Source organism: Ranitomeya imitator, chromosome 9 (assembly GCF_032444005.1).
Source record: "Ranitomeya imitator isolate aRanImi1 chromosome 9, aRanImi1.pri, whole genome shotgun sequence".
NCBI classification, from domain to species: domain Eukaryota; kingdom Metazoa; phylum Chordata; class Amphibia; order Anura; family Dendrobatidae; genus Ranitomeya; species Ranitomeya imitator.
The window spans coordinates 120,896,256-120,920,645 of record NC_091290.1 but is presented as its reverse complement, the minus strand read 5'-3'; the positions used below and the strand labels follow the sequence as shown (position 1 = coordinate 120,920,645).

General features: G+C 42.3%; 1 protein-coding gene across 5 annotated transcripts in view; it reads right to left on the bottom strand.

Annotated features, from left to right (window-relative positions):
• CMIP (c-Maf inducing protein) overlaps window positions 1-24,390 on the bottom strand; it is a 132,841-nt gene that overhangs the window by 23,716 nt on the left and 84,735 nt on the right. For 2 of the 5 annotated variants that reach the window (XM_069738783.1, XM_069738782.1), the window contains exons 4-12: window positions 21,836-21,997; window positions 18,693-18,734; window positions 17,287-17,349; window positions 17,083-17,163; window positions 14,306-14,383; window positions 12,409-12,512; window positions 11,561-11,665; window positions 9,585-9,938; window positions 533-598 (exon numbers count right to left, since the gene is read on the bottom strand). In XM_069738783.1, the coding sequence (XP_069594884.1) occupies window positions 533-598; window positions 9,585-9,938; window positions 11,561-11,665; window positions 12,409-12,512; window positions 14,306-14,383; window positions 17,083-17,163; window positions 17,287-17,349; window positions 18,693-18,734; window positions 21,836-21,997 (1,055 nt within the window). Of the gene's footprint in view, window positions 1-532; window positions 599-9,584; window positions 9,939-11,560; window positions 11,666-12,408; window positions 12,513-14,305; window positions 14,384-17,082; window positions 17,164-17,286; window positions 17,350-18,692; window positions 18,735-21,835; window positions 21,998-23,958; window positions 24,073-24,390 lie in introns of those variants that run through there. The other 3 variants (XM_069738784.1, XM_069738785.1, XM_069738786.1) reach the window with 2 other exon arrangements.

Below are 24,390 nucleotides of genomic sequence, written 5' to 3'. Positions count from 1 at the left end.
GGCAGGGTCAGTTGCAGTTTTTAGTGTGTTTCCTATTTTCCCGAGTGAGTTGCTACACTATCATAACTTTAGGATCAAGAAGATCCTATCACACAGTCCTTGATTTACAAGCCGGCATCCTTAACACTTTGCTTACAGCTTGATTATGATGCCAGGACTCCATAACCCGGAGGAGACCGGAACCGCTAGATGTTGATGCCAGAGGAGTGGTGGGGGAGGCTGCAATGATTACGGGGGAGTGGTGCCTGTTTGGGACAGTTCTTTTTTTTGGCTAGCTCTCTGTGCCCATTAAAAAGAGACTGTCGTATTGTAACTGTCTTGTAGAACTTGGAAGCTAGCTTTTATCTGATAGGGCATCTGTATGAGACTTTTTGAATACTCCAATTTCAGACTCCAAAAAAAAGTTTAAAAAAAACAAAACAAAATAAAGCTAAACGAAGCATGAAATAATGATCACAGGTTTCTCTATATACACTTTTCATACTTTTCTCGCATTAAGGCAGATAATGGGAAGTCACAAGGCTTTACTCACTCCTTTGGAAATGGGATGGGTTGCAGCAAACTCGCCAGGGCTGGCCGCCAATCGTCATAGTCTGACCTGCAAGACAAATATTATTTCATTGCGAGCCCTTCTACCAAGCAACACTTAGGGTACCGTCACACAGTGGCATTTTGATCGCTACGACGGCACGATTCGTGACGTTCCAGCGATATGTCCGTGACGTTCCAGCGATCTCGCTGCGTCTGACACGCTCCTGCGATCAGGGACCCCGCTGAGAATCGTACGTCGTAGCAGATCGTTTGAAACTTTCTTTCGTCGTCTAGTGTCCTGCTGTGGCGGCATGATCGCATGGTATAACAAAGGTGTGCACGATATTGTATATGATGTGCGCATAGTAACCAACGGCTTCTACATCGCACATACGTCATGAAATTATCGCTCCAGCATCGTACATTGCAAAGTGTGACAGCAGTCTACAACGCTGGAGCGATATTGTTACGACGCTGGAGTGTCACGGATCGTGCCGTCGTAGCAATCAAAATGCCACTGTGTGACGGTACTCTTAAACACTAAGAAAACACCATAAAATACATATGTGCAATACAAGACCAATCATGAAGCAAATAAAATAGATTAGCCTTTTTATTATTGAACCAACATGGGTTATTCATGGAAACATTGGGACCGGTGCTATGGCGTGAGCCCGGATGGAATTATCGATGATCCTCTGTAGGTTGGGGTAGTGTCACGGACCCTTCGGGCACTATAAGAGAGACATTGGCGTTCCTGTCCTAGGCTAGAGAAAAATCTCGGGAAACCCCTTTAAAGTGCATCTGTCACAAGATTTCACAATACAGACTGCATACACTCGGAACTTGGTCTCTTGAACCCAATGAAGCTTGTGTACTTACTTTGAAAATCCTGCCAGAATGGCTGTATTAGCTTCAACGTCAGTAAATCTTCCATGTCAGTACACAATGGCAGTCGGACCAGGACCGTGTGAACTTCCTAGTCCAGCACTCGAATACTGGCAACTTGGCTACCATGATGCCGGCAAGGATGCCGGCATTTGAGGTCTAACCGAGGAAGGTTACATTGCCCTGGTCTGACTGCCATAGAGTAACGACGCGGATGCAGGAGCAGGGTTCCTGCAAAACTTTTTGTTATTGTTAAATATTTCTACCAAACAGCCATGGGTTACCTATGTGGGAATGCTAGGATTTCCCATGAAGTCCACCACCAGTCAATGGGAGAGACTGTGGCCACCATTATGGCACCATGCCTTCATGTCTCATATTGGCCTCTCTCCACTTCATATAAGACAGTTGTCATGGACAGTAATGCAAGGTTATGTCCCTTCTTCATCACAATAAGGTCAAGGGCACATGGTACTTGAATGAGTAGCTGAAGGCTCTCCTTGGGGACACAGCAGACTGACCCAGGGGGATCAGCGGGGTAACACAAGTCTGACCCAGTGGGATCAGTGGCGTCACAGAAGTCTGACCCAGGGGGATCAGTGGGGTCACAGAAGTCTGACCCAGGGGGATCAGTGGGGTCACAGAAGTCTGACCCAGGGGGATCAGCGGGGTCACACAAGTCTGACCCAGGGGGGATCAGTGGCGTCACAGAAGACTGACCCAGGGGGATCAGTGAGGTCACAGAAAACTGACCCAGGGGATAAGTATGGTGACAGAAAACTGACCCAGGGAGGTCAGTGAAGTCACAGCAGATTGTCCCGGGGGTCAGCGGGGTCACAGCAGACTGACCCAGAGGGTTAAGTGAGGTCACAGAAGACTTACCCAAGGGGATTGTGGTCTCACAGCAGACCGACTCTGCTGGGGTCATTGGGGTCATACACTGACCTATGGGCATCAGTGGAAAGAAAGCAGACTGACCCAGGGAGATAAGTGGGGTCACAACAGACTGACCCAGAGGGATAAGTGAGGTCACGGAAGACTAACCCAAGGGGATCGTGGTCTCACAGCAGACCGACTCTGCTGGGGTCATACACTGACCTATGGGCATCAGTGGGAAGAAAGCAGACTGACCCAGGGGGATAAGTGGGGTCACAACAGACTGACCCAGAGGGATAAGTGAGGTCACGGAAGACTAACCCAAGGGGATCGTGGTCTCACAGCAGACCGACTCTGCTGGGGTCATTGGGGTCATACACTGACCTATGGGCATCAGTGGGAAGAAAGCAGACTGACCCAGGGGGATAAGTGGGGTCACAGCAGACTGACCCAGGGGGATAAGTGGGGTCACAGCAGACTGACGCACATGGACTGGAGCATTTGATGTATCTCTATGACGGAGTTTCCCCACCAGTGATCCAGGAAGTTCTGATGTCCCTTGGAAGGCACCAGAAGCAAATGCTGGGAAACGTTCCTGTTCATTTACTTTTAAACTTTTACACAAGGACTGACGGAAAGCAGAGCCTGGAATAATGTCACCGGAGAGTGCGAGATACCATAACTGCGCCTTAGATTCTTGTAAATGACTGCCACAGCAGGTGACCACCGCGCAGATAAAGGAATCGCCTGATACTGTACCTCATGGAGAACTTTCCACTACTACTGTGCCCAACACATGAGCTTTGTGTTTACGATGGGCATTAGGGAATGTAAAGCAGCTGCTCCCTCCGAGAATAGATTTACTGTAGCCTTATTCTGTGAGGCCGGGCTCACATGTGGCGGAGCCGCACCACCAACCCGATGGGCCCAATGGCCCTGTATCATCTGAGAGGAGAGGTATACTAGCAATGTCATGGGGGGCGCCCTGGAAATAAAATAAGGATTTATTTCCCTCTACTCATCTTGATGATACGGTACACCCTGTTCTCAGTCCATGCGCTTCTTTATATGAAATTGTGACCCCTCTGCAATCCTGACCCCATTTCCTCTGCTGCTGAAAGATCTGACAGCTTCAAACCAAAATCCCATAGACTTGCGCAATTTCCTTTTTAAGAACTGGTTTCCCAGAAAGTGCATAGTGCGTATGTATTTCCCTATCTCAAAAATGGGCACAACCAAGCCACTGATGGAGAAAAAAAAATCCTTAAAGGGAATCTATCAGCAAGATTTTGCTAAGTAACCTGAGAGCAGCATGATGTAGGGGCCGAGATCCTGATTCCAGCGATATATCACTTACTGGGCTGTGTGTTGTTGTTTTAATAAAATCAATCTTTTATCAGCAGGAGATTATCACTATAGGATTAGGTGTCTCCTGGTCTAACCAAGCCCCCAGCATTGATTGGCAGCTTCCTGTCACTGTTCAGTAAACAAAAAGCGACCAATCAGTGGTGTGGGCGGGGTTACATACAGCTCAGCATTCAAGCTTTGCTAGATCTGCAGCAGAGACAACACTGATTTTATCAGCAGCCCAGTAAGTGATACATTACTGGAATCAGGGTCTCAGTCTCTACGTAAATCGTTTTTACAAGGATTTTGCCATTTTAACCCTTTCTAGTGAGGAGGAAAATCCTTTGATGCCGGGGCTTCACCAGACAAGTGGGCGGATCCCTGTTCTCCACATATGTCCCACCCCCGAGGACTGCAGCTACCAGACATTTACAGAATATGGAATACCCCTTTATTAAGAATGTGACTCGAGCAGGAAATGGTTGCACAACTCATCCTGCGCAACTTAAGTCGCGCCGCTTGCTGCAATAATTCAACTTCATTTGATCATAGAGGTCAGCGCTCACGTCGTCTGGTATACGCAGGGTCAAAAGGTCACTGCCCTCATTGACCCTTAGGAACGGTCAGCTGGAAAGCGGTCAGAAACAGCGCCAATTTTTTGTCATGGTTGAGTCAGGTACTGCAGCTTTGTTCTAGTCAAATGACGGTAGCTGAACTGCAATACCAGACACAACCTATAGACTAGGGTGGCGCTATTTCTCGTCGGAAAACTGACCTTTTTCCCCCATGAAGATATTGATATAACATTTATATTGTTTTATAAGAGCAAGGCGTGTAACACCGGTTATAACTGGAACACTCTCAGACATAACACCTGATAGGGGGTACAGCTTGGGAGATGGTGATTCACTGTGACTGTGCCAACCAAAGCAGGGCTGAATATTCAACCAGCGCTCGTCTCTATCACGCAGGGTCACGGTCAGCCAGACCTTCTTTTTGAGACGCGTATTTCCTGGCAATATAACGAAACGCAGCATTTTCCCAACAATGAGACGCACATCAACAACAACAAAAAAAAATCTGATTTCCTAAAACAAGTGAGATGTTACCAGATAGGAAAAAAAAGCAGAACTGTCCTTAAAGGGGCCACCCAAAATTAAGAAAAAAAAAAAACACCAGTAAGTCTAGGTTGTTCCCGTTCAGAAGTTTATGACAAAAGTTGGGTGGCATCTAATGGGTCACAATTATGACTCCTTTAAACTTTCTTAGCAAATCCTCCTGGTTTTTAGCAGAACAGAAATATGACCAGGTATGTTTTGCAGAAAACCTGCAGCAAAATGTGTAGATTAGATATTTGGCTTCAGAATGAATGCAGATTTTATCCTTCAACCCCCTACTTTTTGCGACAAAAGGGGGGCCATGTCCATAGTCGTTAAGTTACCTCTACGGTTAACTATGACATGGAAAAAATGAAAGTCATTGTTACATAAGTTAGTGGTTACTTTGGGTTAATAAAACTGCATTAAGTTTCAGACCACATTTTCGGACCCCCTGATATGCAGTACATAGTCTGATTCAAATTTCATTTTTCTGGTGGGAGTGTCCTTTTCAGTAATACATGCTGGATGCAGAGAGTTGCTGTTTACACTTGCTTTCAGGTATCAGCACAGCTCCAGAACTGCACTTTTTTCCTCTCTTTGCTTATAGACTGTACTTTCTGACTCTCCATAAAACTTTACATCCTTTCTCCCCTCTCTCTATAAAACTTTACATCCTTTCTCCCCTCTCCATAAAACTTTACACACTTTGTTCCTCTCTCCATAAAACTTTACATCCTTTCTCCCCTCTCTCCATAAATCTTTATATACTTTCTTCCCCTCTCATCATAAGCTTTGCATACTTTATTCCCTGCTCTCCATAAAACTTTACATACTTTCTCCCCACACTTGATAAAACTTTACATCCTTTCTTCCCCTTTTTCCATAAAACTTTACATCCTTTCTCCCCTCTCCATAAAACTTTACATCCTTTCTCCCCTCTCTCCATAAAACTTTATATACTTTCTTCCCCTCTCGTCATAAAACTTTGCATACTTTATTCCCTGCTCTCCATAAAACTTCACATACTTTCTCCCCACACTTGATAAAACTTTACATACTTTCTTCCCCTTTTTCCATAAAACTTTACATCCTTTCTTCCCTCTCCATAAAACCTTACATCCTTTTTCCCCTCTCTCCATAAAACTTTACGTAGTTTCTCTCCTCTCTCCAACGAAGAACTGTGTATAATCCCATCCCTCTGCTATCTCTAACATCGAGAAAAGGAAGGATAAAACCAGAGAGCCATTATTAACAGGAGCTGATGGATTTGCATTTTTTTTTTGCAGATCCCTCAGCTTAGAGAAAGAACATACAGACACTTTCCAGCATCAAAATGGTATAAAAAATATTGAAGACTATTTAGAAATGTGCTTAGCTTTCCATTTTAGAAGCAAATGAACGAAAAGAAAAATAATTTGATGAACATATCTTTTAAAGTTCTACGGCCCATTCAAAAAAGGAAGTAAAAAACAAAAACAGGGACTCAATTACCTATGGAACTGGAGTCAAAGGGGCAAAGGGCTTTGTGGACAATAACAGTGCCCAGGTACGAATGCAATCTCTGCACCCACTATAGTGGTCGTCCATGGATGAAGACCCCCGTATCTGCTATATCTATATATAACCTGTGGATTTTATTTATAAGTGTCAAACTGTAGGCGTACAAAACGGATTAATGGCCGGGTGTTGTCATCCCTATAAAATGAAGGAAAGACGTCAGCGTGGTAATGAAACTAACACTTCCTTCATAGTGAGAGATGACCGGTGGCACTGGATTTACCAGTGCACAGAGTGCAAGGACTCCATCCCAACAACCACTCCCTCCATCCTCTCTTATCACGAGGACACATTCCTGTACATTAAACCGAGTTTACAACCTTGGTCCAAAAATATTTACGCCCTCACAAAGCACAAAAACTAGGGCAATGTGGCAACACAGTAACAATGCCACCATATTGAGGCAATGGTTCAGGATACAAATCTTTACTTTAAGCATCAAATGGTATAAACCAAAAAATAAAAATAGGCAATACTTAAAGAGAAAAAAATACATTTCCTAACCATAGTATAGGGGATAACTTGCTGGGGGTCTTACCACTGGGAGCCCTGGAATGGTACGGAGGTGCGTATTGCTTGATCTCGGCTCCAACCATTGCCAGTAGCACTGTAGAAGAAAGCTGGGTGGTGCACTCGGCTATTTCCAGCAATCCCATAGACAATGAATGGAGGTCGTGCATACGCACGTTCACTCCATTCAAGACGAGGGTTTTCCAACACCGATTTGAGGATCGGTAGGGGTTCCAGTGGTCGAAACCCCAGCGATCAGCACGATATCCCCTAACCTATGGATAAGGGATAATATGCTTTACGAGAATAACCATTTAGTTAAATTAAGACACTCTACATCTATTTTTGGGGGGCATAAACTGGGAATTTGGTGGTTTTTGGAAGAGGGGAGATTTGAGGTGCAGGGTACAGAATTGTAAATCAAGAAGTATATGAAAATAACATCACTGGTAAAAATGGAGCTACACAGGTCACCAGCTTGGGAGCTACACTGGTGGTTACAACAGTGGTCACCGACCTTCGGAGTTAAACTGGTGGTCATATCGGTGGTTACCTAGTTTGGGAGTTATACTGGTGGTCATACGGGTCACTCAGATTAGCAGCTAGCTACACTGGTCGTAATACTGGTGGAAACCCACTTGGAAGCTACATTGGTGGTTACCAAGCTTGGGAGCTACACTGGTGGCCATACCAGTGGTTACCCAGCTTGGGGGATATACAGTTGTGGCCAAAAGTATTGACACCCCTGCAATTCTGTCAGATAATACTCATTTTCTTCCTGAAAACGATTGCAATCACAAATTCTTTGGTATTATTATCTTCATTTAATTTGTCTTAAATGAAAAAAAAACACAAAAGAGAATGAAGCAAAAAGCAAAACATTGATCATTTCACACAAAACTCCAAAAATGGGGCAGACAAAAGTATTGGCACCCTCAGCCTAATACTTGGTTGCACAACCTTTAGCCAAAATAACTGTGACCAACCGCTTCCGGTAACCATCAATGAGTTTCTTACAATGCTCTGCTGGAATTTTAGACCAATTTTCTTTGGCAAACTGCTCCAGGTCCCTGATATGTGAAGGGTGCCTTCTCCAAACTGCCATTTTTAGATCTCTCCACAGGTGATCTATGGGATTCAGGTCTGGACTCATTGCTGGCCATCTTAGAAATCTTCAGTGCTTTCTCGCAAACCATTTTCTAGTGCTTTTTGAAGTGTATTTTGGGTCATTGTCCTGCTGGAAGATCCATGACCTCTGAGGGAGACCCAGCTTTCTCACACTGGGCCCTACATTATGCTGCAAAATTTGTTGGTAGTCTTCAGATTTCATAATGCCATGCACACGGTCAAGCAGTCCAGTGCCAGAGGCAGCAAAGCAACCCCAAAACATCAGGGAACCTCCGCCATGTTTGACTGTAGGGACCGTGTTCTTCTCTTTGAATGCCTCTTTTTTTCTCCTGTAAACTCTATGTTGATGCCTTTGCCCAAAAAGCTCTACTTTTGTCTCATCTGACCAGAGAACATTCTTCCAAAACATTTTAGGCTTTTTCAGGTAAGTTTTGGCAAACTTCAGCCTGGCTTTTTTATGTCTCGGGGTAAGAAGTGGGGTCTTCCTGGGTCTCCTACCATACAGTCCCTTTTCATTCAGATGCCGACGGATAGTACGGGTTGACACTGTTGTACCCTCGGACTGCAGGGCAGCTTGAACTTGTTTGGATGTTAGTCGAAGTTCTTTATCCAACATCTGCACAGTCTTGCGTTGAAATCTCTTGTCAATTTTTCTTTTCCGTCCAAATCTAGGGAGGTTAGCCATAGTGCCATGGGCTTTAAACTTCTTGATGACACTGCGCACGGTAGACACAGGAACATTCAGGTCTTTGGAGATGGACTTGTAGCCTTTAGATTGCTCATGCTTCCTCAAAATTTGGTTTCTCAAGTCCTCAGACAGTTCTTTGGTCTTCTTTCTTTTCTCCATGCTCAATGTGGTACACACAAGGACACAGGACAGAGGTTGAGTCAACTTTAATCCATGTCAACTGGCTGCAAGTGTGATTTAGTTATTGCCAACACCTGTTAGGTGCCACAAGTAAGTTACAGGGGCTGTTAATTACACAAATTAGAGAAGCATCACATGATTTTTCGAACAGTGCCAATACTTTTGTCCACCCCCTTTTTTATGTTTGGTGTGGAATTATATCCAATTTGGCTTTAGAACAATACTTTTTGTGTTTTTTTCATTTAAGACAAATTAAATGAAGATAATAATACCAAAGAATTTGTGTTTGCAATCATTTTCAGGAAGAAACTGAGTATTATCTGACAGAATTGCAGGGGTGTCAATACTTTTGGCTACAACTGTACTAGTGCTCACACCGATTATCACCACACTTTGGCAGGAACACTGGGGGTCATATATATCGGTGGTCACCCACCTTGGGAGCTACACTGGTGGTCATATCGGTGGTCATCTAGTTCGGGAGTTATACTGGTGGTCATACTGGGTCACTCAGACTGGTGATAATACTGGTGGTAACCCTCGGGGGAGCTACACTGGTGGTACCCAATCTTGGGAGCAACTCTGGTGGTCATACCAGTGGTTACCAAGCTTGGGGGCTATACTAGTGGTCATACTGATTATCACCCTCTTTGGGTGGTACAATGGGGGTCATACTGGTGGTCACCCAGCTTGGGAGCTACACTGGTGGTCACACAGTTTTTATTTTTTACACATAGATTAGCATTAAACAATAACATAATATACAGATGGCTACTTACAGCATTTTAAGGATTTCGACGTAGCACCCCAGCACGCGTTCAGCCTGTGGGCTCAGTTCTATACTCATGGTGCTACAAGCTGGACTGATGAGTAGACAGTCAATCAAGTTGGGCTCGCTGTCATTGCCGGTATTGGCCTTTAGCTTCTGATTAACAGTGTTGTTGCGCTCAACCTCCACGTGGATCTCGTTTGATGTTACGATGACAGCCTTGTGTCGAGATTCCGCTGTCGTCACCTCTTGAGAGACAAGGTCCGGGTTGGTATGAAGAAGCCGTAGGGGAATATTGGGTTTACGATCACACTGCTGCTGGCAACCGTTCCGGATTTCTTTCAGACTCGGAGAATTGTCCCGGCTTTAAAATAAATATGGAAATATTTTATTTGGTGGGTTTCTATAGGTTTTCAATATTGTGGGTTTGCAGTATTAATTTATACAGCCAACTCATCTTTTAAATATTTACCTAGGTCTTCCCAAAATACTCTTCTCTAGATCAAAATAGATCTATTTCTGGTAGACCCACCAGAAACATTAATTTGCCGTTAGGTATAGATATTCAACAGTCATTTTGGCTTTTCCAACCATTAATATGAGGTACATGAAATTGCCTTTAACACATGTCTTTAGGGTGTCTCCGAGCACCGGCATTATAGGAAGCAGAATATGGTTGACATGGATGTCACAGGCTATGGAGGACAACACCAGATCTCCAAGCACCTGGATCTCAATTTTCTGGCTATGGTCCACAAAAATTGCATGTTTTTGAGAGCCTTGGCCAGTGGTAGTATAAAGCCAAGCAAAACAGACATTTTTGTCAATCTTACTGTAAGATGTTATTACTGTCTGTATGGACAGGCATGTACTGAACAGCACTACTTACTAGAGAAACATTAAAAGGTACCATAACTACAAGATTATCTTGTTTTTCCCACTGAGAGCATTCTTTTAAAGGCCCTATGCACACTAGAATAATGTTGGACAAACCCGCCGATATCGAAGTTTAGTCTACCGTGTTTGGTGGCCTATGACTCTCTCCCGACAGATGAGAGATAAGGATCTGCCGTGTCCAATTTCGGACTGCCGATCCTTTTATTTTCTAAGATACTAGAAAAGTCTGGCAGCAGCTATCTCCTAGAGAACACAGGAGAACTCCTGTGTATGGAGGAGTCAGGTGTGATAGCTGCCGGATGAACCATGTTAGTGTGCCTGATCGAGAGTACGGGAGTGGCCTTAATACTTTTCCTCAATTATCCATTTTAAGGCACTTACTATGGACCTTTCATAAAGGCCTACACGCATTAGATGAAAGTTGGCCAACCCTGACCATTTTGGTGTGACTCTCCAAGCATCAGAGTTTAAGGGAACTCCCAGCTTTCCCCTTGGAACAGAAGGAATTTCAATGCTCAATCATTTCAATCATTTTGTCTTCGAGGTTGACAAGCCTCCACCAGAGGTATCCAACAATGGCTTTCTACATTCTTCACGTTGAAAACACAAGAACACTTGGCTTAGCCAAGCAAAGGTGTATATGGGGAGTCAGGAGAGATAGCTGAGAAAGTTGGCAAAAGCCAATTTTGGTGGGATTTTATAACTATTTGACTTTATGGGAACCCCCAACTTTCCCCAGAAAGATGGTGAATTTCTAATCCTTGAATTTCAGTGCTCAATCAGGGAAATAAGTCGCACCAGAGGTGTCCAACAGCGGCTTCCTCCTCTCTTCACATTGAAAAAAAAAAGAACGCTTGGCTGAGCCAAACAAACCTTTATAAGTGGAGTGAGGAGATGTAACGGTCTGCGAAACAAACAAATTTGTGTCCGACAGCCATTTCATGTGTATGGCCAACTTAAGGGCTTTGTCCTACCACACTTAGGAAAGATGACCCAAAACATGCCTAATTTTAGGAGGTCTAAGAATCCAAGCCCGTAATGATCAGAATTTTATGATAGTTTTAACAGAAGAGCATAATAAATACTAACCTGTTAATAAATTCTTCATAGCAAGAGTAAATGGCAGCTAGGCACACGGCGACCAGATTTGGTAGGACTCTAGGGTGTGGACAGTTTGCGGTGGGTCCGTGCATGCTACGGAAAGAAACATCAGAGATTGGAATTCACCACCCGTAAACATCACTGATGATATTCGTTTATCACCATTTTCAAAAATTTGAAATGTGAACAAAATGACTAAATCCATTGTGTCTATAATTACGTTCCGACATCACGATGGTTGGATTAAGGCCAAAATCTATACATGTTGTCCCAGCCTAAGGCAGAGCAAACAGCCACCCAAGGCCATTGTGCAGTATTGATTGGTAAGGGTGCACTTTTTATATTTAATGAGCACTGTCGGGCCAAAAAAAAGCAGAGTTAAAACCTTCCAGGAATGTAAAGCATTTCATGAAAACAATAAGAAGACATTTTCGCTTTACTCGTATTGTTCTTAAGCGAATTAGGGGCAGTAGGGTTATAGAACTGGATAATGACGAGTTTGGGGGTAAATGTGAGGGAAATGTGAACAGCGTAAAAAATGGCGAATGACAGAATAAGCACCCGGCTATCAGATAACTGTATAAATAGCTATTCCCCGACATATTCCATTTAGAAATGGAAGCAAAGTATGAAAACCTTTAGGATGTCAACTTTGTCCAGGTGGAGATCCAAAAATGGCAGCCTATAATCTGTCATGGCGCTACAGGCCGATAGGATCTGTTGTCAGAATACAGGCTGCACTATACTTTCCAATATGGAGGTTGAGGAATTTCTATCTATTAGATACTCTGAATTAAGTCATGATAAACCGAATCGTGCCGCGCTGCCACACTGACCTGTGTATAAATTTCTTCACCACCTCCATTCCCGCATTCAGCTCGTTCAGTGCCAGAATATACTCCTGAGTGAACAGCCGTAACCGAGGACACTTCCCAAAGTCCTGCACAAAGACAAGGAGAAGAAAACAAAAAAGTCTGTTTGAAAGATTGGTGGCACCAGAGTCCCGGAGAAGCGTCCACTCTGCTGTGTCCGGCCAACGTCTCCACACAATGTGTCGTACCTATGTCCAGTCATCCCGATAGCGCTATTTTGGATGAGCACAGCAAAATCGGTAGATTGATGGGTAGAACCTTTCTTTCTCACTGTATTTGGAGATTGGATAGAGTGCAATGGTGGCGCATACATACATGTTTCCTTGTATATGGGACTGATGGAAACTGTTGAGCACTGTATTTAGCTGTTTCCCTTAAAGGGGTTTTCCTGTTTCACAAAATCCTTATCCACAAAAAAAAATAAAAAAATGGCCTTACTCACCCTCCCCCGGTCCAGCACGGAATCTCCACTGCCGCTCCCGATGTCCCATTGAACAGTGAGCTCATCGTCTATGAGCGGCTTGTGCCGTCTACTTGCGCACAGCCACTGAAGATCACTAATGAGCTGCAGTGCTATTGACGAGATATCAGACACTGGGAGCAGTGGTGGGGACTCAGCGCTGGACCTATGGAGGGTATATGATGCACAGAACTGCATGTAAGAGCTACTATGTTCTCTGTGAGAAAGCCACTGACTGACACGTCTGCCAATGGCTTATCTCCGGGAGAACAATGCGATCGACAGTCCAAAATCTCAACATCTCTCCCAACCATCGGTTAGCTGGCGCCCCCCTACACATATGATGGATGGCCCAACTCGTTGATATTCAGATGACATCAGTCTAGTTTGAAAAGGGGACTTTAGTTTTTACCCAACGAAAAAACTTTTTGGTTAAAACAGTTTTACTTATTGCTGTAGTTTTTCTGAAATCACTGTGTATTACGTGCTGCAGCTCTGCTAGTCTTCTCACTGCTGAACTCTGTATAACCCCGCCCAGACCACGGATTGACAGTTTTCTGTCTACACTGTGCATAGGCAGAAAGCTGCAAAACGCTGGATAGCCTGAGCTCATGAATATCATAGATTAGATTGCAAGAGTTAATAATTGAGAAGAATAGCAGAGCTCCAGCAGATAAAGTGATAAACCACTCGAATCAGGGTCCCTTTCAAAACTTCATGCAGCTCTTTAGACGCCACAAATTTGATTACAGATTATTATTAATGCTGTTCCACACAATTTCCAACTGTAGAGAGGAAGAATGGGGGTTTTGTCCCAGCAATCAAACACCTATCCAATGGATTTAGGAAAAAAACCTTAGGAAATTGGAGAAGAGAAGAAAATTGGATGAAAAGTTAAATTTCACAAGATCAGGAAATTCTCTGCAGCCCTAAGGGGTAAAAAATGGAAGGCAAATTTTTGGCAAGGTGTGAAATAAATTCCAAAATTCAGATCAACAAATAGTCTTAAGACACTTAAAGATATGGGATAAGTTTCTACACCAAAGTTTAGATTTTTGGGAAAATTTGTATCAGTCCACTGGGGCCGCCATTTTTAAAGCCTATAAGTGCACAAAAAGGCCAAAAAAGGTGAACTTTACTATAAAATCAAAAGTAAAGTAAAATTCTCCAACAATCTAAACAAACTATTATGTTCGGTAGCATTTTGCATTTAGGTTTAGATTTCACAATAGTAAAGGACGATGTAACCGAAGGAGGGGGGAGAAGAAGAAAAAATACATTTAAAAAAAAAATTTCACAAGAGCCTGATTTTCTCACATGTACATATAATAAATATCCACCTGACACATAACTAAATATCTATTACATGTGACATAACAGATATTTGACACACAATATTACCTGCAAATGCAGGTGTTTTCCAACCTCCACCAGCAGATAGAGAGAGGTATCCAAGCCGGTAAAACAGATCCAGTACATCTGCAATTCATTTGATACCCTTCAATTATTGGAATTGGGCAAATAGATATTCATTTTAAAACAGCAGTGTTCGTATCACTTGGAGAGTGGCTCTCCTTTAATTTTTGCATATGAGTCCGCTGTTCTTTGCATACAGGTTATGTCATAGCAGTGCGCCAGCAAAGTTTTTATCGCCAGCTAGTGCTAAACTACAACCGTTACCATTTTCGAGCTTGGGCAGGAAATGTTGCAAGCTGTAGACTAAGCCCAGTTGGAGATCCCTCTATAAAGAAATGATGGTTTGTCCAGCTCCTCCATACATCCTGCATTCTCTAAGAGAGAGCCAATGCCATACATCTCTGGCAGCAGCTTAGTGCTTTGAGAAGAAAAGTCCTGGCAGCCAGATCCTTCTGACCCTGACATCATTTATCGGTGGGACAGTTGGGAGGTCCTCATTCACAATAGTTGGCCAAACTCGGCATATTGGGCCAACACTGGTGTCACGTGTATGAGGGCTTTTAAAGTTATGTAGAAATAAGAGTCTGTGTAGACCTACATATAGGTAGCGATGAGAAGATGATGTCCATTGTCCAAAAACTTGACAATGAAGAACAAATCAATTTCCAGAACCATTGTCCAGCAGAAAATGTCAGTATTCCATGGCTGCTGGACAGGAGAGCCCTACAAATGCCCTACTACCGAGGTCCACTTTTGATTAGCCGGCATAGTGTAACATCATCATTGTAGCGCGAAGAACATACAATGTTGTGCCAGGCCGGCTACTCAAAACAAGAGCCCAGGATGCCAGTAGTTACCTCACAGGATCCTATTCAGCTCCCATGGATTACTGACCTCACCGCTAGACCAGGGTCCGGAGAATTTATTCACTCATCTCTACTGTACAGACATAGTCATCTATATTCGTAAAAACATTCACTAGCCTCACCAAATAGCTTTCTCTAAATCAGGGATTTTTTACCTTTTTCCTCTGGGGCCTTGACAAATAGACCTGGGCCTCATTTACCTGTCCAATAACCAGTAGCTCATACGAGATTAAAGATCAAGCCTGTTCAATAAAAGCTAAGTATGTTTTAACTTTACATAAGTTGTGATTAAAAAAGACCTCTACACTACTGAAATGTTAGCAGGACTGACTGACCATCTAAAGCCCATTAGATGCTTCCACCTTGAACACCTTGCCAAACTGCATTGATTTTTCAAGGTTGTATCAATAAAAAAAACTATTTGCGGAGAAGCTGAGCTGGTGCCATTCAGGGCATAAGTTCTTTATCCATCCATGGAAGTCATCTGGTACGTTGCGTCCTCATTTCTTACATTCCAAGCGGTTTAGCAATATGTTATAGAGATTCCTCTTGAATACCTTTCACTTGAGTGAAAGTGGATGAATCAGTAAGGATGCAGCCATCTACTTTGTACAGATCTTAGACTTTTAGATGGTACTCGAGAGCAAAGAGCAGAAATAAGTAGACCCATACCATAGAAGTAGAATGGCACTTGTTACAGGATGAATCACGAAAACTACTTTAGATTGAGGTGGACAACCCAAAGGCCAGGATGGGTCATGTGGACATGTTCAACAGTCCAGGTGTTGGATGTTCTTTTAAAGAGAGGAACACCTTGGCTCTATCACAGTTATAACGTTGGGGTGTGAAGAGGTCACGGAAACATATACAAGCATGATCTGCATCCCTTAGATGGCCTCCTTGGTATAGAACACCCCCAGTTCTACAACGTTAAATAAAAAAAATATAAATGCAATGGGCGCCTTTCTTCATCTCTAGACTCCTTAAAATTTACGAATAAAGTAAAAAGAAAAAAAGAAAATTTACAAGTTTTATTTAGTTGAAGCCAAAACGAGGCTCTTTCATCCCGGTTAGAAAAAAACTTGCGTTTATACACCAGAAGTAGAAGATAAACCTAAATAACTTAGAAAGCCTTTGTTGGCTCTAGAGTTGAAGGGAAAAACAGAGTTGGCAGACTCAAGATTCTGCAGCTGTTCTGTGTTGGTTTTTTTTAAAAAGCCAACAAGCAATTTATGCCAAGATCTTACAAACTACATTGGAGAATCAAGTATCACACCAGTTCCACGGATGACCAATAGAGTTTGACTCTGTGTGGCCAATTTCATCAGAGCTGGGCACAAGTCATCTGTGTGGGGAACCGGTGGCTTTTTTGGATCAAAATATTCTAAATCGGATGTGGAACTTCGGACTGTATCTCTTGTCTATGGCTTAAGCCTTAGATTTATTATTGCCAACCCAACATAAACATGCTGGTTCGGCTTGGCCAAGGACATCTGTTCTCGAAAGAGAGCAAAGTGAGCTGATGTCAAACATCTCTGGTGGCAGCTTATCATGTAAAAAAAGAAAAGGATGGGGTAAGTAGAAACTCAAGATGTCCAATCCTTCTTTTCCCTGCCATCAGGGGAGAGTTAAGACATCATAACACACCTTCCTCAGTAGAAAATATCGAAGGATTGGCCTGACATTCATCTATTGTGTTTGGATACCTTAGGTCAAACTTAGCTAATCAAAACGATGGTGATCTAAGAAATGCCGATTTTCCAGATAGCAATCTCTGCCTGTACGAGAAATATTATTGGGGGGGGGGTCACCTGGGACCTTGGAAGAAACAAGAATTAAGCCATGATGAAAGCTTGGGTCAATCAATATAAACACGTATTAAAAGGAAATACTGACCATGTTGTGTTTGAGGATTCTTTGAACAACTGGAGTAAAGACCTCAATGACCACCATGGAACGGGGGCGCTCTCTACAGTGCTGCAAGGAGAGAATATGCACAATTATTAACGTAGGTGGTGACCATCAATCAACAATCAATCATATTGCATATTTCAGTTTTACGTACACCCGTTGTCCAACATGGTCACGTAAATGTCATACCTTGCAAAAGAATTCACAGAGATCAGGAGGAGGGTGGTTGTTTTCCAAGAGAGGAGCAATAGCCTAAAAGAAATAAAAACAGAAACATATTATACAACAAAGCAACAAACTGTGGATTACATAAATGTTGATATTCTACTCCTACGTCATCTGACCTGACACCTACTTAAGGCGGAGGCAGCCATCTACTTGTTAGATTTAATTAAACGTTGTCTCTGGAAGTAGGAGAGCAGCAGCTCCAATTTTGCAGGCACATCCACCTCTACCAGAATTCAAAAATACAATTTTAGAAAAAAATCCATAAGTAGTGTTGGAATTGTTGATCTCTAAAAAAAAAAAATGAGAAAAAAATCTCATACTTTTCTTAGTAATCCTAAGTACCCTTAGGACTCCCGTTCACCTGATGGCCTTGAAGTCCACCACAAGATCCGTAATTCGGGCTAAATTGATATATCCCGGTGAACTTCTTTAAGGCAACAAGATGCTGGTAAATATTCCTATACATCCTGGAAAGCGGCCTTTATATGACCGCTGAAGACATCGACATTATCGTTGTTACATAGGACTCTCGATGCAGAGCAAATCATGAGATTTTATAGACAGAAAAATCACGTTGATGGTTGTAGCAGTGTTTAACGCTGTCACTTCAGTCTTCGCACCAGACTAACAGAGCTCTCTAAAAATTATGGTGTTTTTCCATTTTCCATTACTAGTCCAAAAACAGACGATACTTTACGAGCGCAGAGGGTTTGTTTATTTCTTGTTTCTTTTAAACAACTGTCAAACTTTCAGAAAACTCAGGTCACCTAATTATCCCATAACCAAGCAACCAAATGTGGTTTTGTAAATACAAGGCAAGGTCTCGGCTACTCTTCTCGCCTCCATTGTAATGCTATCGTATTACTAGACGTAACAATTCATTCTCGCTGGAGGAAGGTGCTGCACGGAAGCCTATTCTGGGATCTAGTTGTCCATGATGCAAAACTAAAAAATTACCGTATTTGTTAACAAATCAAAAGTTTAGCTGGCAATTTTTTTGTCCAGGATATTGAAGAAGTTCTCCGAGACATTAATGGCTCATCCTTAGGAGAAGCCATCAATCTTTGATTGGTAGGGTTTTGACATCTGTAATCCCAGCTGATCAGGGATCGAAACGCAACTTCTTTCACAATAGCTCGGCCCATCATCATACTGATCGGCAGAGGTCGAAGATTGAGGACATGACCTATGATCAATTCACTCAATATCTAAGCAACATGACCAAAAAAGAATATGGCTGCCTGTTTCTACTATTCGAGTAAAGTGTCAAAACAGATCTACCCATCAACCAATCGTATGTAAAGTGGAACCCTACAAACCCCATCCCATGAAAGTACTAATATTAATACAGAAATATCTTGACTCACCACAATGATGCTCTCGTGCTCCTGAGTGGTTAGGTTAATGTTCTGTAGGAATAAATCACCAACAATTATCTTCCCTGCACATCTGAGACATCATAGATCAATAACACAGGACACCTGGTAAAATGAGCAATTTCACCATAAATATACATTTACTGGATTAAAAGTCTGGGGTCATATGTGTAACAATGACTATAGAGGCTCACCCAATTTTCAGGTGGAAAGTGGCTTTAGAACATTAGCAAGTGCTTTTAACTATGATAATGTATAAGAAAAAAAAAAACAAAGCTATTTAGTTCATGAGCCTAGATCACACAGGGTCCATCCATGGCAATCCACAGAATACAATATATCAAATGTAGTAAGATCTCAAAGAGCAACCCAAGATGTAGACAAATGTCAATGTAAGGTCTCAGTTATGGCCAAGAGGCCTTGTGTATTTCAGAGTACCGTGTGGCACGTGCTTCAGCAGAACACACCAAGATGGGGCAATACATCAACAATTATGTAGGATGCTGATTTTTACACTTTATCTTCAAAAGAAGAGTTGACCAATGTGGCTGTGTAAATACATCCTCTTATGGAGTTGATGGCCACCTCTGATGTCTCCTTAATGCGGAGGATGACCACCCACAGCTGGCGTACAGGTTTTGTCAATACGACAACTCGTTGGTCATCAAAACAACAAATGAAGTTGGACTTCACATTTCTAACCTACTGACTCTAACTTGTCAAGATGAAAAGATTGTTATTATCCATCCAAAACAATTTTTTTTTTGATGACCACGTGGTGCTAAAGACGATCTGTTCTGACTGATAGAAATCACCTCCATCTGAAAAAAACATTAACATGTGGCCATTTCCAAAACTATGTTCTAAATGCAAGAAACTAAACAATAGCTGAATAAAAAGGGTTGTCCAGTGAAAACAAGTCTTCATCTAACCACCTTGGTAATCAGTGAAGGTCCGACTGCTGGGATCCGTACCAATCGGCAGACCGGAAACCTTTATCTCCATTGGAATTAAACTGAAGTGCATATACTCGACCAACGCGTCACTGTGCTCGGATTTTTCATAAATAATGAAAAAGGAGCAGGATTGGGTGTCTGATCTGTCGTTACATTTTGTATTGGAGATAAAAAATTTCCCGTTCTGCTGATCGGTGCAGGTCTCAGTGGTTGGACCGCCACCGATCAGTTAGTTATCACCTAACCTGTGGAAAGATGAAAAAGAGGTTGTCCAATAAAAGCAAGTTAAAGACCTAAAAACCAATACAGGGTACAAGTTGAAGAACTTTTTAGTTGGTCAATGGAGCAAAAATTTGACGAGAAAACATCCCATCTCCTCCACACAAGTCTTCAAAGCAAACAATGGGAAAGCTACATACCAGTGATGAGCGAGTGTACTCGTTGATCGGGTTTTCTTGAGCACGCTCGGGTGGTCTCCGAGTATTTCTAACTGCCCAGAAATTTAGTTTTCATCGCGTCAGCTGGATGATTTACAACAACTAGCCAGCTTGATTACATGTGGGGATTCCCTAGCAACCAGGCAACCCCCACATGTACTCAGGTTGGGTAGTAGCTGTAAATAATTCAGCTGCTGCGATGAAAACTAAATCTCCGAACACTCACAAATACTCGGGAGGTCACCCAAGCGTGCTCGGGGAAAACCCAAGCAACGAGTACACTCGCTCATCACTACTACATAACTGAAAACTATACCTATTGTCACACTTCTGTTACTAAAGAGAACAACCGATACCATTACATTTTAGGAAATTGTAATTCTCCCCAAGATTAAAAATAAAAGATTCACAAAATGCCCCAAACACCCAAATTAACTCTCTATTATCAATAACTGTACCACGACTAGTCTCCAAAATGTGAACGATCTCTACATTTCGGGAAAAAAAATATCTGATAGGAATTGTTTTTCCAGCCTTCTGCCACCGAGTGTGAACGGAAGAGACTAAAGTGTTTTCAGTTAACATGAAAATCGTTGGATTCTCAACCGGTCCCAGATGGAGAACAGAAAAACAAATTGTTCCTTTCTTTGGACACATCATTGTGTACAAAATTAATTGTGCCAAGCATATTAAAAGGCTTCTTCCGCGATAGGGCAAACTTTTTTGTGTGTGTGTGTTTTACATACAATGAACCAAGGACATTTATTTTACTGACAGATTAATAGGAATGAGTCACAATTTTATTAGCGGATAATGCGGTCACCGGTGGATGACTGGTGACACTGCCGGTTATCGAGAAGAACACAAGATCATATCAAGTGCTCTTCACAATTAGAGCTGATTTGAACTCGATAAATTTCAGATCTTGGATGGGTTTACAGGCGGACAGTGATCAAAACATTTCCATTTTGAGCATTCAATCTTAAACACTGTTTCTCAATCCTTACATTTAAGTTCTTTGGAAACCTCTTAGTTTGGTCTTGTGCCAAGAACTTGAATCTTAGAGGAACGTCATATTCATCTGGATGGAAACCAAGCAAGGTCTATAGGGGGGCACTTAGATCCCCAGCAAGGCATAGATTGAAAAGTTTGGAATTACTCCACAGCTTCTTTTAAGGGAATCTGTCACCAAGTTTTTGCTATGAAATCTGAAAGCAGCATGATTTAGGGACACAGAACCAGATTCGGATGATTCCAATGATGGTCTTACAACACTGATTGGTGGCTTACAATGCATAGGCAGAAAGTAGACAGCCCTGCCCACTACACTGATTGGCGGCTGTCCGTGTACACTGTGCATAGGCAGAAAGTAGATAATCAGTGGTGGTGGTGGGAGGGTCAGACTAGGAGGCACGAGACACCTAGTCCTCTAGTGATAATCTCCTGCTAATTAATCAGTGGTTTTATTGAAACAGAAACAGGTAGCCCAGTAAGTGATACTTTGCTGGAATCAGGGTCTTTCCTCCTAAATAATGTTGCTCTTCTATTACATAGAAAAAAAATAAAGTTATGTAAAAAAACAACAAAAAAAACAACTTTAAATTCCTCTTAGTTGCCCCAAGTGTCCATCAACAGATTACTGTGAATGGGAGGCAAACAACAGGGTGACGTAGTCTGCCATCTGCTAGCCCGTAGAATAGATGGCCACCAGTCTGAGTAAAGTAACGGGGTAATGGCTTACCTCTGATAGTAACTTGGAGACAATTTCTAGTGGTGTCTGGTGGATGGAGTCATCTTGCAGTGGGGATGTCAGTGCCATATCCACCAAGGATCTAATCTCCTTCAGCACAACCTCCCAACGATTCGGGTTACTCAGGACCTTTTTGTACTTGTAGATCTTTTTCTAGTAGATAAAATTACACATTTGTCATAAATCACCTAATATTCCACATTTTTCATATCCAATGCTTATTTCACTTTATACATATAGTTTCTAATAATTACGAGACCATGATGGTCCTTAGAAAATCTTGAGAAGGCATAAAATATGTTCACACTTCGTACTAAAGAGGACTTTTCACTGGATTTTCTAAAATTTAAACTGGGCATCTCTTCCGAACGGTATCGATCCACTGATTCTGGAACAGTTTTTCTTTTTTTTCTGTGCCCCTTTGTTCCAAAGTTATGCCTCCAGTGATGGAGCAAATGTTCCCGTTAACATTTTCTGTGGGCGTTGGCCTTTTTCTCCCCTGACACTGGCCAATCAAAACACAGCCACGCCCATGAAGAAGTTTTGCGCTATACACCCAGTTGGTTGAAGGGAAAATTGTAATCTTTGCTTTCAGTGGGCATAACTTTGGAACGGAGAGGCCCAGAAAAAAAAGAAAAACTATTCCAGAATCAGTGGAGCCGACCCAATTAGAGGAGATACTCAGCTTAAATTAAAACACCCTAAAAAAATCTAGAGAAAGTGCTAACTAAGAGTACATGGGTGGGATGTATAATTGGCTTGAAGTGAATGGGGTTGAGCTGCAATACCACAAATAACCAGTGGACTGGTGTGGAGCCGTCATTTTGTAGGACAGTACCTAGAACAACCTTGTCATTGTGCTTCATGCCAACTTTCACTTTTTTTCAGCTAATGGATTATCCAGCAGTTGTATGCCAGGAACAAAGGATTAAAGAAACAGATCTTCGTGAAAAAAAGGTAGCTATTTTGGAGCAATGAAATTAAGTGAACCCGGATGAGCAATAAAAGGCATACTACATGTCTCTATGGGAGCTTACTTGGCACTCGATGACTATTCATCAGACGTGCTGGCACATACATCACATGAAAAATAAGCCTGGTACAACATCATTAAAATGATACAGAGACATGAGCACCCAAGCCGTTTATTTTTCTACTGTCACTTTGCATGTTTTATGAGTCCATTTACATTACTTTTTTTATCGTTTTAATCGTTATTTATGTTACTTTGAAAATTTTAGATTATTTTTGGCCCAAAAACAAGATTTCCACCACGTTCGCTGCCAGAATCATTTTATGTTAGTCAACGGCATTTTGACATATAGCTAAATAAACGCATGCCATTATCAATCATCGGAGGGTTTCCATATATTAGTCTTTGGACTGCAGGGCACAGTCTTAAACAATATAGGAAGGATAAGAAACTCTCCTAAAATAGATGATAATGTGGCGGACAAGTAACATTAGTCCACTTACGTCATCTGCAGCCATATCCCATATTGTCTAGGTGGTACTAGTGTCTTGAAATTAAAGGACCCAAGGATATTCCTAGACACCCTAAAGGCCAGAGTCAACCGTCTCCGTTGGGAATGTAAGAAAAGTCTACACAAGAGCAGTCGTGGTGATAATCGTGAAGTCTAGGGTTGTTCGTAAAATCAGTTTTAGACTTCTGGCGGCCATACTGTATATTTGTTTTCCTTGCAGAAGATTATTTACTCTGCTACGATACCCGAGTGATCTGCTAACTACGGGGGAGATCAATATAAGGAGTTGCCCAATGAGGCAGCCGATTCTACCCTCAATTACGCTGCAAAAATCAAGCTTAGCAAGAGTTAAACAATTAATTAATCTCTGCGACATCCGTCTTACTGCTGACGATGACCACCTTTGTGTTTGACATCTACGCTCTTCGTATTGCATGCGTCAATACCTGCAATATCTATGAGCTAGATCAAATTAAAAGAAAAGGAGAATGGAAACTTTGGCTAACAAGATCACAAGTCGATGCCAAATATGATGCCAAGAATTCAAATGTGTGCCCCTCATATGCGAAAAAAAATCACTTCCCATTGCAGTGAACTGGTTAAAATGCCCACCAGAAATTCCTTTCTTACCAGACAGGTTGCGGATCCCTTCTCTGGATTTTCTCTTTTTTTTTTCAGGCAATGCACAAGGCTCCCGTTCACGGATTAGCAAGACAAAAAATAAAAGTGCCGCTCTCCGCCGTCACCCTAAAATGTTTGATCAGCGTTGAAAGATCTGCATCTTATAAAATGGCTCTGCTGGTTTCATTGGTTGTGTGGTCCCTGCTGTCACATGCCGCATCGCGTGATGAAGAGAAAAAAAAAAAAATCTTATCTGTATAATTTCCTAGCTTGAGAGTCGTTCGCTCTAGAGAAGCGATCACCTTGCAACAGAGCAGGCAAACATCGTGCATCCAGACATTGCAGGAATAGATTTTATTCTGTTCCCAGGTAGAACAACGTTATTCACTGTTGACTCTAAAGAGCAATGATCTGCTTCACTGAGTGCCACTCCACCTGTTA